General features: G+C 38.0%; 1 protein-coding gene across 1 annotated transcript in view; it reads left to right on the plus strand.

Moving 5' to 3' along the window:
• The first annotated feature begins 948 nt into the window (after positions 1–948).
• Positions 949–14,286, plus strand: part of RTKN2 (rhotekin 2) — a 79,897-nt gene continuing 66,559 nt past the window's right edge. Inside the window, exons 1-2 of the mRNA XM_028124015.2 lie at positions 949–1,008; positions 7,713–7,909. Of these exons, the coding sequence (XP_027979816.1) occupies positions 949–1,008; positions 7,713–7,909 (257 nt within the window). The remainder of the gene's footprint in view (positions 1,009–7,712; positions 7,910–14,286) is intronic.

A 14,286-nucleotide genomic window follows, 5' to 3' on the forward strand; every position in this document is an offset into this window, starting at 1 on the left:
CTCCCTGCTCAGTGGGGAGTCTACTTCTCTCTCTCCCTCTGCTCCTGCCCCCTGCTCGGGCTCTCTCTCTCTCTCTAATAAATACATAAAATCTGTTTTGTTGAAGAGTCTTTGTATTGGTCTTTAGGGACAGCATAAAATGGGGCTCTGGGAAAATAATACGTCATTCGGCTATCACCTTGGATGCTGGTGGGGAAGGAGTAATGAAATAAGTATTTTGCAAGAAAAGAATGAACTACTTTCAAGAAAGAAGTCTTTGCAAGATGAACAGACTACTTGGGTGTGTGTGGTGGGGTCTCTGGAATTATAAAGAAACACTGGGGACAAAAGAAGAGACCTTGGTATCTCACCAGCGGGTTTATAGGGCCCTGGTCTCTGAGTGACCCTGTGCTGTGTGAGAGCGCTGGGGGCAGTGTCCCTTGGTTCTCTGGGAATGAGGCCATAGGCTCCTAGTGACACCGTGTGTCCCTGAGTTGTCCGTAAGAACGCAGGGACCGCAGCCAGCCCGAGGGCTGTGGAAGGAAGGCCTGCATTGGGATGCAGGCAAAATGCACTCGGCGCCAAGGGCGTGCCTCGAATGCCACCAGCAGAAACCCTGTGCCGGGCCAGGTGCGCTCCGTGGCCGGCGCTCTCTCCACCGCCCGGCCCACTCCCGTCCCAGGCCCGCCCACACCCCAGTCACTGCCTTAAGTCGGCCCTCCGCTCCGCATTTCTCCTCCGGCACGGAGAGCTCGGGTCTCCGCCCGCTTCCCGCTCGCGAGGCCCGGGCGCGGGGCGCTCCCACTGCGCGTGCGCCCTCCGGCTGCGAGCCCCCCGCGCCCCTCCCCCCGCGCCCGGACTTGGTACGGCCGGGACGGCGGTTGGCTTCGTCCGCGGCTCCCCCGAGCGGCGGGCTTTTCAAATCTTACCTTTGGAGGAGTGGCGGCGGCCCGGGCTGTGGCGCTGGAGATGGAGGGGCAGACCGTGAGGGGTCCCGAGCTCCGCCTGGCGGGCCTTCCCGCCCAGCAGGTGAGTGAGGAAGGGCCCGGCCTCGAGTCCTCAAGCCACCGTTGTGCCTCGTCGTGGAGAAACCCCCACCCCGCGTCTCCGATTCAGCCGTGGCCAGAAACAAAGGGAAGGGCTAGGAGGCCGCACTTTTGAGGCTCCAAGGGAGCTTAGAAAATTCCTCATCCCCCACGGCCCCCGATTTCTTATGGAGGAGACAGACCCGAATCGGGAAGCGATGCCAGAGTTCCGCCGAGCGTTTCCGGGCGCACCTGCCCGCTGCTTCTCGCCACCCTCCAGGGTTTGGACCCCCCAGTGTAGGCGATGCCGGGGGAAGGGAGGCCCCGGGGTTTCCGAGAAGTCCAATCGAGGCCAGGGGAGGACAGTTTGCTTATTACTCGATTTGACGGAAGCACAAGTACTGGAGCGCTGTCTCCGCGCGACAGAAACTTGAGGGGACAGGGTGGAGGAGCAAACTGCAACCTTGGAACTTCAGAAAAAGTTGGTTTGATAGTGGATTCTTTTTGAATTGGATTAGAAAGAAGCTTGATAGTTTGCTATTTCGCCATGTAAAATGTGTGTCAGAAACCTTTTTTAATGGAGACCAACATTTTTTCGTAGGGAAATCAGTTATTAAAATGTTATATTTTCCCCTTAACCATAATTTTAAAGTCTTAAAACTGATGTCTTTAAGCTGGAGCTTCACTTCTGTTTTAATCTCCACCTTCTTTTACCTACTTCTGAGATAGATTAAACCATATGAAAATACCAGTTTTGTAGGTCAAAATTGGTAGACTAGTAGGAATTTTATATGGTCCAACCTATTATCTTTGCTTAGAAACCTGGCAAAGACTTTCCTTAGAAACTTATTCTTTGTTAGAAGCCTCAGTAGATGCAACATTGTTAGTAAATCTTCAATAATACTGAGAAAAATAAAGTAAGACATTAAGAATCATTATGCAGAAAAGTCCAACTCCTTTATTAGTAATGCTGTTTTATGCCAGCATTTTCAAAATTTTCAAACATTTTAATGTAAAATACTTCTTTTTCTGTCCTATCCGTTAAGTACTTTGGCTGTCCCAATTGTTCTGGTTTTTTTGTTTGTTTGTTTGTTTAAGATTTTATTTATTTGACAGAGAGAGAAAGAGAGAGTGAGAGAGGGAACACAAGCAGGGGGAATGGGAGAGGGAGAAGCAGGTTTTCTGCTGAAAAAGGGAGCCCGATATGGGGATTCCAGGAGCGAAAGGCAGCCGGTTAAGGACTCAGCCACCCAGGTGCCCTGGCTGTCGCAATTGTTAACAAAATCTTGATTTCTAGTGAATTGGCAATCTGTTGAGGTTCTTGTGTGTATTACACAGGTGTTTGTATAGTCGTTCAAGTATATTTATTTTGTTGTGTTCAGCAGTAATATTTAGGAATTACTCAAAAGAGAGAAGAGTATAAGGTCATGAAAGAAGTTTAGCTACATGGAATGAAAATAAATGTTTAAAAATACACCAGGCTGGATTATTTTCATGTGAAAAGGTACAGTATTTAGTGATTTCTTAGGCAGCAAGAAAAGCAAATAATTGAGTTGTGGAATTCTTTCTGTTCAGATCTTGGATAAAAACTGCAAAATAGTAATAGGTTTTAACCTATTATTGAGGGTCACTAAGAGAATTTTATACATGACTAACTGAATTTTTATTTACTGTTTTTCCTTTGATGTTAATGAACCTGCCATCTAATAAGGATAGGACCAAAAATTATTGGGTGGTCGTAACACTATGAAACACCTCTCCTCAAACCTTGGAGTCATCTATGAGTACACACAGCATAGAGTATTGGCTTTAGAGTCAAATTAAGGTCAAATCCAACTCTGCTTGTTGTACAGCCTTGAATAAGTTATCTGTCTTTTCTAAGTCCTTGGTTTCCACAGCTGTAAAATGGGTAAGATGGTTATTCCAGAAAGTTGCTGGGAGTTGAGAACTTCTTTAAAATACTTAGCATAGTACCCAACACTCAGAATGTGCTTGAGAGAAAACGCTTTTTCTTACCATCTTCTGTCCCATTCATCTGAGATGTTGGGGCACCTACCTTTTCTTACAAATACTGAAGCTTTTGAAAACCCAATAAAAACGAAATTCAAGAAGTAATGCTTTGATGCCAGCAGGCCAGGTCAGAGGACCCGTCGGCAGGGGTCTCGCAGGACCAGCCCAGAGGGTCCTTAGCTTCCTGCAGGATGGAAATCTCACATGAGCCCACGGAGGTGAAAAAGTTCATTGAAGATATAGAGAGAGCAGATACAGACAAATGCCCAGGAAACTCAGAAAGACAAGGAGCATGAGTCTTGTCTTAGTGTGGGGTCCGGGGGTTTTTATTGAGGATGATGATCTGGTGTTTGTGTCCTCTCAGGCATCCAGGAACTGGTTAGAACAAAGAGGAGGACCCAAGTGTTATTGCTTGGAGCCAGGGTGCTGGGGGGCGGGGGGTCTTGGTGTCTAGATACCTAGTGCTGGTGGTCTGGAATACACATATGGTAGATCCCTCCAGTCATTCTCATCTGGTTCTTCCTTAGATGTTATCTGTTCTAGAGAAATCATGAACTCCTTGTCCCTTACAAGGAGGAAATACTCTATTTGCATTACAAGGCATGTGTAAAGTGGGGTGTGGGTGCAAGTCCTAGCAAGAATAGAAGCAGGAAAAGGAGCAAAAAGAAGATTTTTTATGGAGTTCTTCAGTTTCTCTGTCTCATTATCTCATTTCAGCAAAGTAAACATATACAGAAACATGAATTTAAGAATTCTTTCTCTAATGCCATTCCCCAGAATGACCACTATTGACGATTTCCAGACTTTTTCTGTACATAAACAATGCTTAAAATAACACGCAATTTCTTTTAGAAGAAGGATGTATGCTATATATCTTCTTTTGCAGTCTTTTTCATCATGGTCTCTTAGCAAACATGGTTTAACTATATCCATTGTGTGGGTGATAGTTTCTGTCTGGATTACTACAGTTGTCTTTCTAGCAGCCCAACTTCATTTTTTTTTTAAGTCCATGCTTAATTTCAAAACTAAGGCCACTGTCTTTGCACTTCCTTTGTCCCATTCTAGCTCTTCAAACCCAGTATCTTTCTGTTTTCTACATAATTTAGAATTGCACTTTTAAGTTCTTTCCCTATTTTATTTTTAGCCTTGCCCTGTCGGTTTATTTTTATTAGCCTGACTTTAGATACCTACATGATCAGGACATTGTCATAAGCTTCGTTTGACTTGATTACAAGGAAGCTCTGATTTAGAAAATTGAAGAAGAAATGGCAAGAGGGGGGTTTCCCCCCCATTCTTTGCTCTTTCTGGAGACTTGCTTTCAGACACTTCTAAGAGGGATGGGTATATCCTTTTGTCTGGGGTCTTACTCAGTCTTAACTCTGCCATTATGATTGAGGCAGCGGCAGTAGGGATTTTAACTTCCTCCTGTTCCACTTTGAGGTTGAGTAAGCATCATCCTTGAACACTCAGTCTTTGCCCTCATTACAGGATCATTGTTCTCACTGTGGCTAGCACCTCAACTCTTACCCCAGGAGTACTTTGCACCCCTAACTAAAATTAACTTCTTTGACTCCATAAAGACTTTCTTGGCTGGAGTAATAGCACTTGACCAGAGAGGTTTTTCTCTGTGTGTGAAGTATAAATGTGTACTAAAGTTGCATGGGGAACACAAAACTAGCTAACACCACAGCTCGCTCTCTCTCTTTTTTTTTAACCTCAGTACATTCGAAAGCATACATACACTTAACAATTCATGCCACTCACGTCAGCTCTCCCAGATCCACATCCACTCACTATAGAAGAGGAGAGGTAAGCTAGTTTACTATGAATGTTAATTTGGCTGTGTTAGGGATCAGCGAACTCTTTCTGTAAAAGAACAGGTAGGTAAATATTTTCAGCTTTGTGGGCCATGTGGTCTTAGTTGAAATTACTCACCTCTGCCATTGTAGTTTGAAAGTAGCCTTAGATAATACAAATGGGCGTGATTGTGCCCCAGTGCAAGTTTATTTACAAAAAGACAAGCATTGACTGGGCTATAATTTGCTGATCCCTGCTCTAAAGGATAGAATTCTAATGTTAATTTGTTAGATATATCTCATTTCCTCAATGAACCTTACAAATAAGGGGATTTAAAAAAAGAAGCCCTAACTTTGCATTTCATTTCTGCACTATTTCCCAAGCCTCTATAGTTTTATAGTCTATCAATAAGTGATGAAGAGAAGACAATCTTCATTTATAAGAGGGAAACCTTGGAAGCCCAAACTGATTCTTTAATGTGTTTGTGGCCACCTGCTGGTTCCTTGAGGTTGTTGCAACTTTCCAGATTGCTATGGAATTTCAAGTACTACAGCAGTGGATCTCTACCCTGGCTGTACATTGAATCAACAGAGGAACTTAAAAAAAACAGCAGCAACAAAAACTCAGGCTCAGGGCGCCTGGGTGGCTCAGTCGGTTAAGCGTCTGCCTTCGGCTCAGGTCATGATCCCAGGGTCCTGGGATCGAGCCCCACATCGGGCTCCTGGCTCAGCAAGGAGCCTGCTTCTCCCTCTCCCTCTGCCTCTCTCCCTGATCATGCTCTCTCTCTCTCTCTGTATCTCTGTGTTTCAAATGAATAAATAAAATCTTCAAAAACAAAACAAAACAAAAACAAAAACTCAGGCTCCACCTCCTGAGAGTCTAATTGTTTTGGGGTGAGTCTTAACTTAGGTACTTTTATAAGGCCCTTCTGCTACCAAAGGTGATTCTAATGTGCAGCCAGCTTTAAGAACCGCTGCGCTGGTTCGACTGGCTGCCTCACAGTAACATTTAAAAAGCAAAATTGAATTTAATGGCAGCAGATGGTATTTGTTTATATCTGAGTTGTGGGGTAAAGCTATTCATCCTGGTTTCACGTTGTTCCCTGCATGTACTCTCCAATACTAAACAGTCGGCCAGAGCTTATCTGTATAGACATATGGGTCACATAGATAATTCTTATAATTAATTATTAATTACATTAAAGAAGAATTTACTTTGGGACTGACAAAGTCATAAAAAGATAAAACAGAATTGCTGAAATTCAGCCTTGTGTAAAGAAGGAAAACCAGCAAACAACTACATTTATATAGTATACCAGTTTTGAGTTCTACTACTAAAGAAGGTTTTTATGTGGTAATTACATGATATAATTACAGAAAGTCATTAGACAGATCTGTTTTTCTGCATGTGAATAGTGCATTTGATTGATTTGGATAGTCAAGTTAAATCATCTACTGCAACTTCTCTTTTAGGGTTATTTTCATAGACTTGCTCTCCTAACTTTTAGGTTTTCCTTTTGAAAAGATTGTCTTTTTAATATCTGGAACTTCTGTTATTAGATTCCGTTTACATTTTTTGATACAGATTTTGATCTAATTAAAAGGTAAATTATAACACTCATTTTTTACCACAGAAGCCAGGATGGTCACTTTACTTTTAGAAATAGATATACTGGAGCATTATTATGTTTGTAGTATAGTAAAGAGTATCATTGGAGTATCCAATGATTTTTAATTTTTTAAAAAGCCACTGTGAATTAAATCAGAATAGTACATTGTAGTTTATAGAATTTTAATGTTACATGTGTAACTTGTATATAGAACCAGGCCATTACAAGATTATTGTATGGAACAAAAGACTTTCAGAACTGAAGTGATTTAGTAGTTTCATGGTGACTCTTAAAACTAAAGTAAACATATCCAAAAATGTATTCTAAATCTCTGTTCCATCTGATAGCTAAAGCTTTTGACATTTTCTGGGCACAGTGTTTTCACTCTTGCTTCTGAGATTTTATTTACATTGCTTACCACAGCCGCTAAACCTTAGTCCCTTTTCCAGCATCTTCTCCTTTAGAAAATTTTTCCTTGGTTAATTAGTCATCAGCCACATCTTGCCATTCCACAATACAACTTATATAATATGTGCATGTGCTTTATTGTTTACATTAGTTACTATATTATTGTATTAGTTTCCCGAGGTTGTCCTATAACAAATTACCAAAACTGGGTGGCTTTAGACAGTAGAAGTTTATTCTCTCATTGTTCTGGGATCCAGAAATATGAAATCAAGGTACCTACTTGCAGGCCCATATTCCTGCTAAGGGCTGTGGGAAGAAATCTTCCCTTGCCTTTTCCAGCTTCCGGTGGTTGCTTGGTGGTCCTTGGCTTGTAGACTCATTATTCCCATCTCTGTTTTAGTCTTTGCATGTAGTTCTCTCTGTGTGTGTCTCTTTCTTCATGTGCTTTCCTATAAGGACACCAGCCATTGGGTTTGGGCCCATACTACTCCAGTATGACCTCATCTTAGCTAATTATATCTGCAAAACCCTATATTCGAATAAGATCACATTCTGCAGTTCTGGGAGGACAGGAATATTTGGGGGACATTGTCCAACCTCGTGAAATTATGCTAAGAATATGTAATGTTTCTCACCCTTGTTTCTGTTCTGTTTCTCCACTAGATTGTAAAGACTTCCTAATAAAATAAGAAATGAAGGTTTGCAAAGAGCATTTTCAAATAGCTATATCTTTTGTGCTATTATACATTAAAACTTTGTTACTTTCTCAATATGTTATAACATTAAAATGATGTCTAGTACCTTTTCCATCTATTGGGGTAAAAAGAAATGTTATAATTTTGAATTTTTGCTATCTTTTAAGAATATTTTCTCTTTTTTTTAAGGATTGCAGCATTCAAGAAAAAATAGATTTAGAAATTCGAATGCGAGAAGGAATATGGAAGCTCCTTTCTCTGAGCACTCAGAAAGACCAGATCTTGCGTGCAGTTAAGAATCTCATGGTATGCAATGCTCGAATAATGGCTTACACATCGGAGCTACAAAAATTAGAAGAACAGGTTGCAAATCAAACTGGAAGATGGTTAGTAGCATAGTTTTCTTATGGCTTTTAATGCACTCAAGTATTTGAATAAGAACACAATATAATTTAATTTTAATGTCAATTATCAAGTCACAAAAGCTTTTAAAAGATAAATATACCAAAGTAGTCTCTGATATTATAAACATTTTGGCAGTAGAACTCAGAGTAAACTTAATATTATTAGCAGTTTTCACTAGGCAGTTTTGTTGTGTTCCAGATTATAAAATGGTTAAGAAGCAAGAACTGAGGGAATATTTTAAAAAGGACCCAAGACTAGGGCCCCTGGGTGGCTTAGTCAGTTAAGCCTCTGACTCGATTTCAGTTCAGGTTAGGATCTCAAGGTTGTGAGCGTGAGCATCGCCTCAGGCTCCACACTCAGTGGGAGTCTGCTTGAGATTCTCTCCCTCTTGGTCTGCTCCTCTCCCCACAAGCTCACTCTTTCTCTCTCAAATGATAAATAAATAAATCTTCAAAAAAAAAAAAAAAAGGACGAAGACTGATAGTTGACTACATAGAAATGTGAATTTGAAAAATTGCTTAAAAATGCTAATAAAGAGGTGCTAGCTGAGAGTAATGGGAACTTAAGTGTAGAAATTGAAATGCACACTCCTTTCATATGGTGAACATAAGTCCTAGAGAGGCAAGCAACTTACTCAAGGACATGTCACTGGCTAGTGACAGATGCTAACGAGAGGTTGCTTAGGATTTGCTGAGTACCTTCTGGTCCTTGTTCTCTCGGTTACTCTGTGCTGCCATTTTGGATCAGGGCTAGGATTTATTTGTAAATAAAATTTACATCCTATCCCATTTACAATGCCAAGTCTTTTTTTTTTATTTCAACTTTTTATTATCAAAGTTTTCAAACATGCACAAAAGAAGAGACTGTTGAGTAACACCCATATATCCATCCTTAGGTTAAATAATTTTTCAATATTTTGCTGTACTGATTCATCTATCCCCTTTTTTCTTTCTTAAAATTTTTTTGACTTTTATTATTTTTTTATTTTTTTAATTTTTTTTGATGTAGTGTTCCATGATTCATTGTTTGCATATAACACCCAGTGCTCCATAATGCCAAGTATTCTTGAACCTAAGAATTGACTCAACTATGTTGGTCTCTTTTCTAATATAAATGGTCTTACATCACCCATTGTTGATCAGTCTTAAAGCTCTAGCACTAGTGAAGAATTTCTTTTTATATCTTAGGGGCCATTGTGCCGTTCACAGTACACCTCTACTAAATAGATACATAAGATAAAAACACAGGTTACAGAATAAGATTTTTGTAAAAATAAAATGTTGATGAGATTGTGATATAATAAAGACTTGTGTACAAAGTAATATTTATTCGCTGTACTGCTTTTGGATAGCTATTTAATCTCTTTGTGCCTCAGTTCCTTCATTATAGTTGGCAAGATAATATTTACATTTTTAAAACTAAGATTATATTAAAAACCTAATCTAATACTTTTTACATAATTGTTATTCAACAAATGTCAAATAATTTTCATTATTATTTATCCCTGACATTATAAAATGAAATTACTCTTGTGTCATAATTTAGGAAAATATTTTTTCAGACGGACATACCTTGGTTTAAGTCAGTGCCTCTCAAACTGGGTCACATATATCACTGAGAGTATGTGATTATGTGTCAAGAGATAAAAAAGCCATGATAAATATGGCATATCTTCTTTATAACCATGAATTTTTAGGGTAAAACATGAGAAATTTGGAATTGTGGTATAATTTGAATTATTCTATGCACAGAGATATATGTTCTCCCCTCCCCATCCTTTTTAAGGACATTTTGTCAGGAAGGGGCTGTTTCAGTGGAAGAGTTTGAGAAGCACTGGTTTAAGTACAGGGTGGGACTAAACCCTTGCTATTACATCATCTCTCGCAGTTACATGAAATACTCCTCTGGGAATCCTATCTGTTCTCCACATTTATGTTCTTTATATATTTTTAGTGAATTGTGAATTGACTGTTTTCCTAATTTGGTAGTATGACTTTTCTAAAGTTACTGATTTATAAAAATATTAAATAAACTTAATCCTTATTGGATTGATAGAAAAAAGATAGGAAAAAATATTTGGGACTCTCAACTGGAAATGTATATGATTTTCAGTTTCTTTAGGGATTATCTTCATTAGATGAAACTAGCTTTGCGCTAACATGTATTTGTTCATAATTCCTATAAAAAATTGTCTCCCTTAATTATAAAATTATTTCTTTAAAGAAATCTGAATATTCCCTATGAATTCTTTTGTTTACAATTGCATTTTGTCATGTGCAGATATGATCTGCACTGATCAAATGTAACTGGAAATTGTAATTTTTTTTTTAAAGATTTTATTTATTTATTTGACAGAGAGAGACACAGCGAGAGAGGGAACACAAGCAGGGGGAGTGGCAGGCAGAGAGAGAAGCAGCATTTCAAGAAAGAAAAATAGCAAAATAAAAGCTAAGGGTGAAAGATGACCATGGGTTATTTAAGAGCAGTGACGAGCTGTGTTTTGCTGAGGCTCAAGTTGAAGCCAAAAGTTGAAAAGCAAGGGGGAAGCAAGATTCAGGGAAGTTTAGAAGGCTAGCTGGCAAGTGAACAGTTGTTAACTGACAGATTTCCAGGTGCCAGATACTATGTTAAGGTGTGCACAAATATCACGTTATAAACTGAGAGAAGTATAAACCTCTATTAAAGACTCGGCAAATGGGACTTTGCAATATTAGATAACTGTTTCAAAGGACACACAGTGACTACGTGGCTAGGATGTGAACCCAGATGACCCAAAGGCCTGAGGACTCCTCACCCTGGAGGAAGTTAATGGGGGTTAACGGACAGCCCTAGGTGCCAGATAATTGTGCTAAGGTGTTCGCAAATGTCACATTATAAACTGAGAGCTATAAACCTCTTCTTAAACTTCCCAGCATTCTTTTTGTCACCTTCATGCGTATTCTTAAGTTCTAATTTTTGTTCTCCTCTACGCTTGCCGTGTTAAATGTCAAGTATTATTCCCTACTTTGTTCAGTTTTTTAGTCAACTTTTTATTATGAAATTTCATATGTAAAAAAATAGTAAGAATAGTATGATAAAAATTGTAAGAATAATATATTCTCTACCTAGATGGGCCAGTTAATAGTTTATAGGTTCATCTACTCTCCCTTCTGTCTTTGTATTGTATGTACACACATACACATGCACACACATACGTTTTTCTTTTTTTGTATTGATCCATTTGAAAATAATTTGCAGACAACATGGCATGTACATCTCAATGGTTCTAAAAACAAACATTCTGCTACACAGCCAAAATATGATTATCATATGTAAAATATTAACAATAATTCCATAGTAATCATCTAATATTCAGTCTGAATTCACTTTCAGCTAGTTGTTAAAAGAAAATCCTTTATAGTTGTTTTTCCCAAACCAGAACTCAATCAAAGTTCATGTAGTACAATATCCTTTAAAAATATCCTGCATTTTCTATTTCTTTAATTAGCTCTTTATAGTATCATTGAAACTTTTCTCCTATTTTCTGTTTTTGCTGTATCTGGAATTTGGATTTAAAGGCTTATTCATAAGACTCAGGTTAAATATTTTTTTGGCTAGAATCTTTTGAAGGGATGTTGGGTAGGATCTGTGCTGTTGATGTGAATGTGATGGGATTTACCACTCTGTGTGCTGCAGTTCAATCCCTTGGTTTGGATGGCAGTTGCTTGATTTCTCCTTTGTAATATAATGGTTTTTCCTTTGCAATTCCTAAGTAATCTTTGGGACATTATATTGGGACTAGGAGAATATTCTGTTATCTAACTAGCTTTCACTTAGTGGTTATATACATTTATGATCCTCACCTACATTATTATAATGGGGTTTGCAAATAGTGATTATCTAACCCTATTATTTTTTCTACACTTTGTAGTTAATCTTCTGTAAGGAAGGGCATTGCTCTCCTTTCTCTCTCCATAGATTCATGGATTGTTATTTATTCAGTGTGTTATCATTTATAGTCATTAGTCTTTTGACAGATAAATTGTCTCAAATTTGTTTGATGGAAGTTCCTTCAGACTGACATCTTTATTCTTTTGACTTGCCTTTATTAGTCCTTAAGAACTTTCTTACTTTCTAGCACAAAAGGATGACCCAGGCTTGCCTTGTATTTTCTGTGCCTCACACCTAGAATCAGCCATTTGTCTAATGAGTCCTGGTTCCCTTCACTGGCAAATGGTATTTTGAAATCAAGATCTGGGCACTGGGTGTGCCCATTGTTACTGGGGATCACTGATTTTAAACCTTTTTAGTAGACATAGCTATGGGAGAGATTTTTTTAAAAATTGTGAGTTTAAATTGGTATTTGTAGGTTTTTGTTTTCTTGAATTATTTTATATTTATCTTTTTACTTATTCTGAAAATCTTAAGTCCTAGTAATAGTAATCTTTTTCCTTATTTGTTTAATAATATGATTATGTAAAGTAGTTTCATAATTTTAGTATCAGTATGATTACTGACAGTAATCATAGGCATAGACAAGTTCAGGATTTCTTTGCAGTTCTTTTCCAACATACAGAAATTATGAAATTTTCCAACATACAAAAAGGTTAAAAGAATTATACAATGAAGACTCATATACCCACCACCTGGATTCTACAATTAATATTTTAACTATATTTGCTTTATTCTAAATTCATCCTTCTGTTCATCCATCAATTCATCTTACTTTTTGTGATGTAATTCAAAGAAAGTTCAGTGTGTGTGTGTGTGTGTGTGTGTGTGTGTGTGTGTGTGTGTCTATGTACATGCAAACATGTATACATTCCTGTGGATAGACAGAAGACCATGATTAAAAGTTATTTAAAAATTATGTTTTTCTTTCTGAATGGTTATGTTATCAGTTTCATAGACAGAGTCATCTATTGTTTCAATTTGAATTTGCCTTTTTTTTTTTACCCTTGGAATAAATGATACTTCTTGGATACATCCTGTTTCTTTTTCTCCAACTCTCAATTAGTAGTACCTACCTCTGCCCCCCACTCTAAGAGGCAAGCATTGTTAACTGATTTTTTTTTCCACCATAGGTTTTGTGGGTTCTAGAGCTTAATATAAACGGAATTGTCTAGTATGTACTCTGTTTTTTCCTTCAGCATAATACTTTTAAGGTTCATTATGTAACTAGTGATTTGCTCCTCTTTATTGATAAGTAGTATTCCATTGTATGACTATACCATGGTGCCACTCCTTTGTAGTGTTGACTCTTCTCTAATTTCTTCTTACTTTTGGTTGCTTGTCAGTCCTTTCAGTTCGTTGTTTTTTAAGTAGTTTTTCTGGATTTTATGTTGTTTTCTGTGGGAAACAGAAGAGGGAGAAGTAGAGTTTTTCTAATATGAGGTATTTGGACATTACCAAAGAGGAATTCATTTTATATCTTGATCAAACAGATTTTTTTAAATTCTACTTTAAGGAATATTTTGTAATTTTCTTTCTGACTTAATATAGTCAATCTTCATAACTTTCATGGGCTTTTAAAGTTACATTTCTTTTTACTATGATACAAAGTTTAGTTCAAAAGATCTGTGTTATTGATTGTTTTTAAAGTCTTCTCTAGGGGCACCTGGGTGGTTCAGTTGGTTAAGCGTCTGCCTTCGGCTCAGGTCATGATACCAGGATCCTGGGATCGAGTCCCACATAGGGCTCCCTGATCTCAGGGAGCCTGCTTCTCTCTCTCTCCCTCTGCCTCTCCCCCAGCTGTGTGCTCTCTCTAACTCTCTCAAATAAATAAAATCTTAAAAAAAATAAAGTCTTCTATAGTCTTATTTTTTGACCACTTGAACTGTCTTGGACTGAAAGATAGGTTGAGATTTTTGTTATTAAGGTTTTTCTGTCTTACCCCTTTTATATTTGATATTTTCTGTTTTATGAATCATTTGGTATCTTTGCACTTGTTACATACATATTGTCAATTGCAGCCTTTAGTATTATAAAGTGTCCTTTTGTTGCTGTTGTCTCACAATGCTTTTTTAGACTTGAATTCTGGGGTTGCCTGTTAACAAGAAGATCATAACCACAGGCATTCTTAGTGTTTGCATTTGTTTGGTTTATCTTTGCCCATCTCTTTATTTTAGCCTTTATGAATCACTTTGTTGGAGGTGTGTTTCCTGTGTGTTTCCTGTGTTCATCCCAGAGTTGGGTTTTACATTATGAGCATATCTGAAAATCCTTTAACTAGGGGGTTTAAGCCTATTTACATTTATATTACTGATATACTTGATTTTAACTTTGTCATATTCTTTTATGTTATGTTAACTTATGTGTATTATAATTATGGTTTGTCTTTTAGTATTTGGTTTGTTCTGCTCTTTTTAATTTTTTTTTA

The sequence above is a fragment of the Eumetopias jubatus genome, unplaced genomic scaffold (assembly GCF_037043125.1).
Source record: "Eumetopias jubatus isolate StellerSeaLion01/CBP00866 unplaced genomic scaffold, mEumJub1_p1.0 scaffold_17, whole genome shotgun sequence".
NCBI lineage: Eukaryota > Metazoa > Chordata > Mammalia > Carnivora > Otariidae > Eumetopias > Eumetopias jubatus.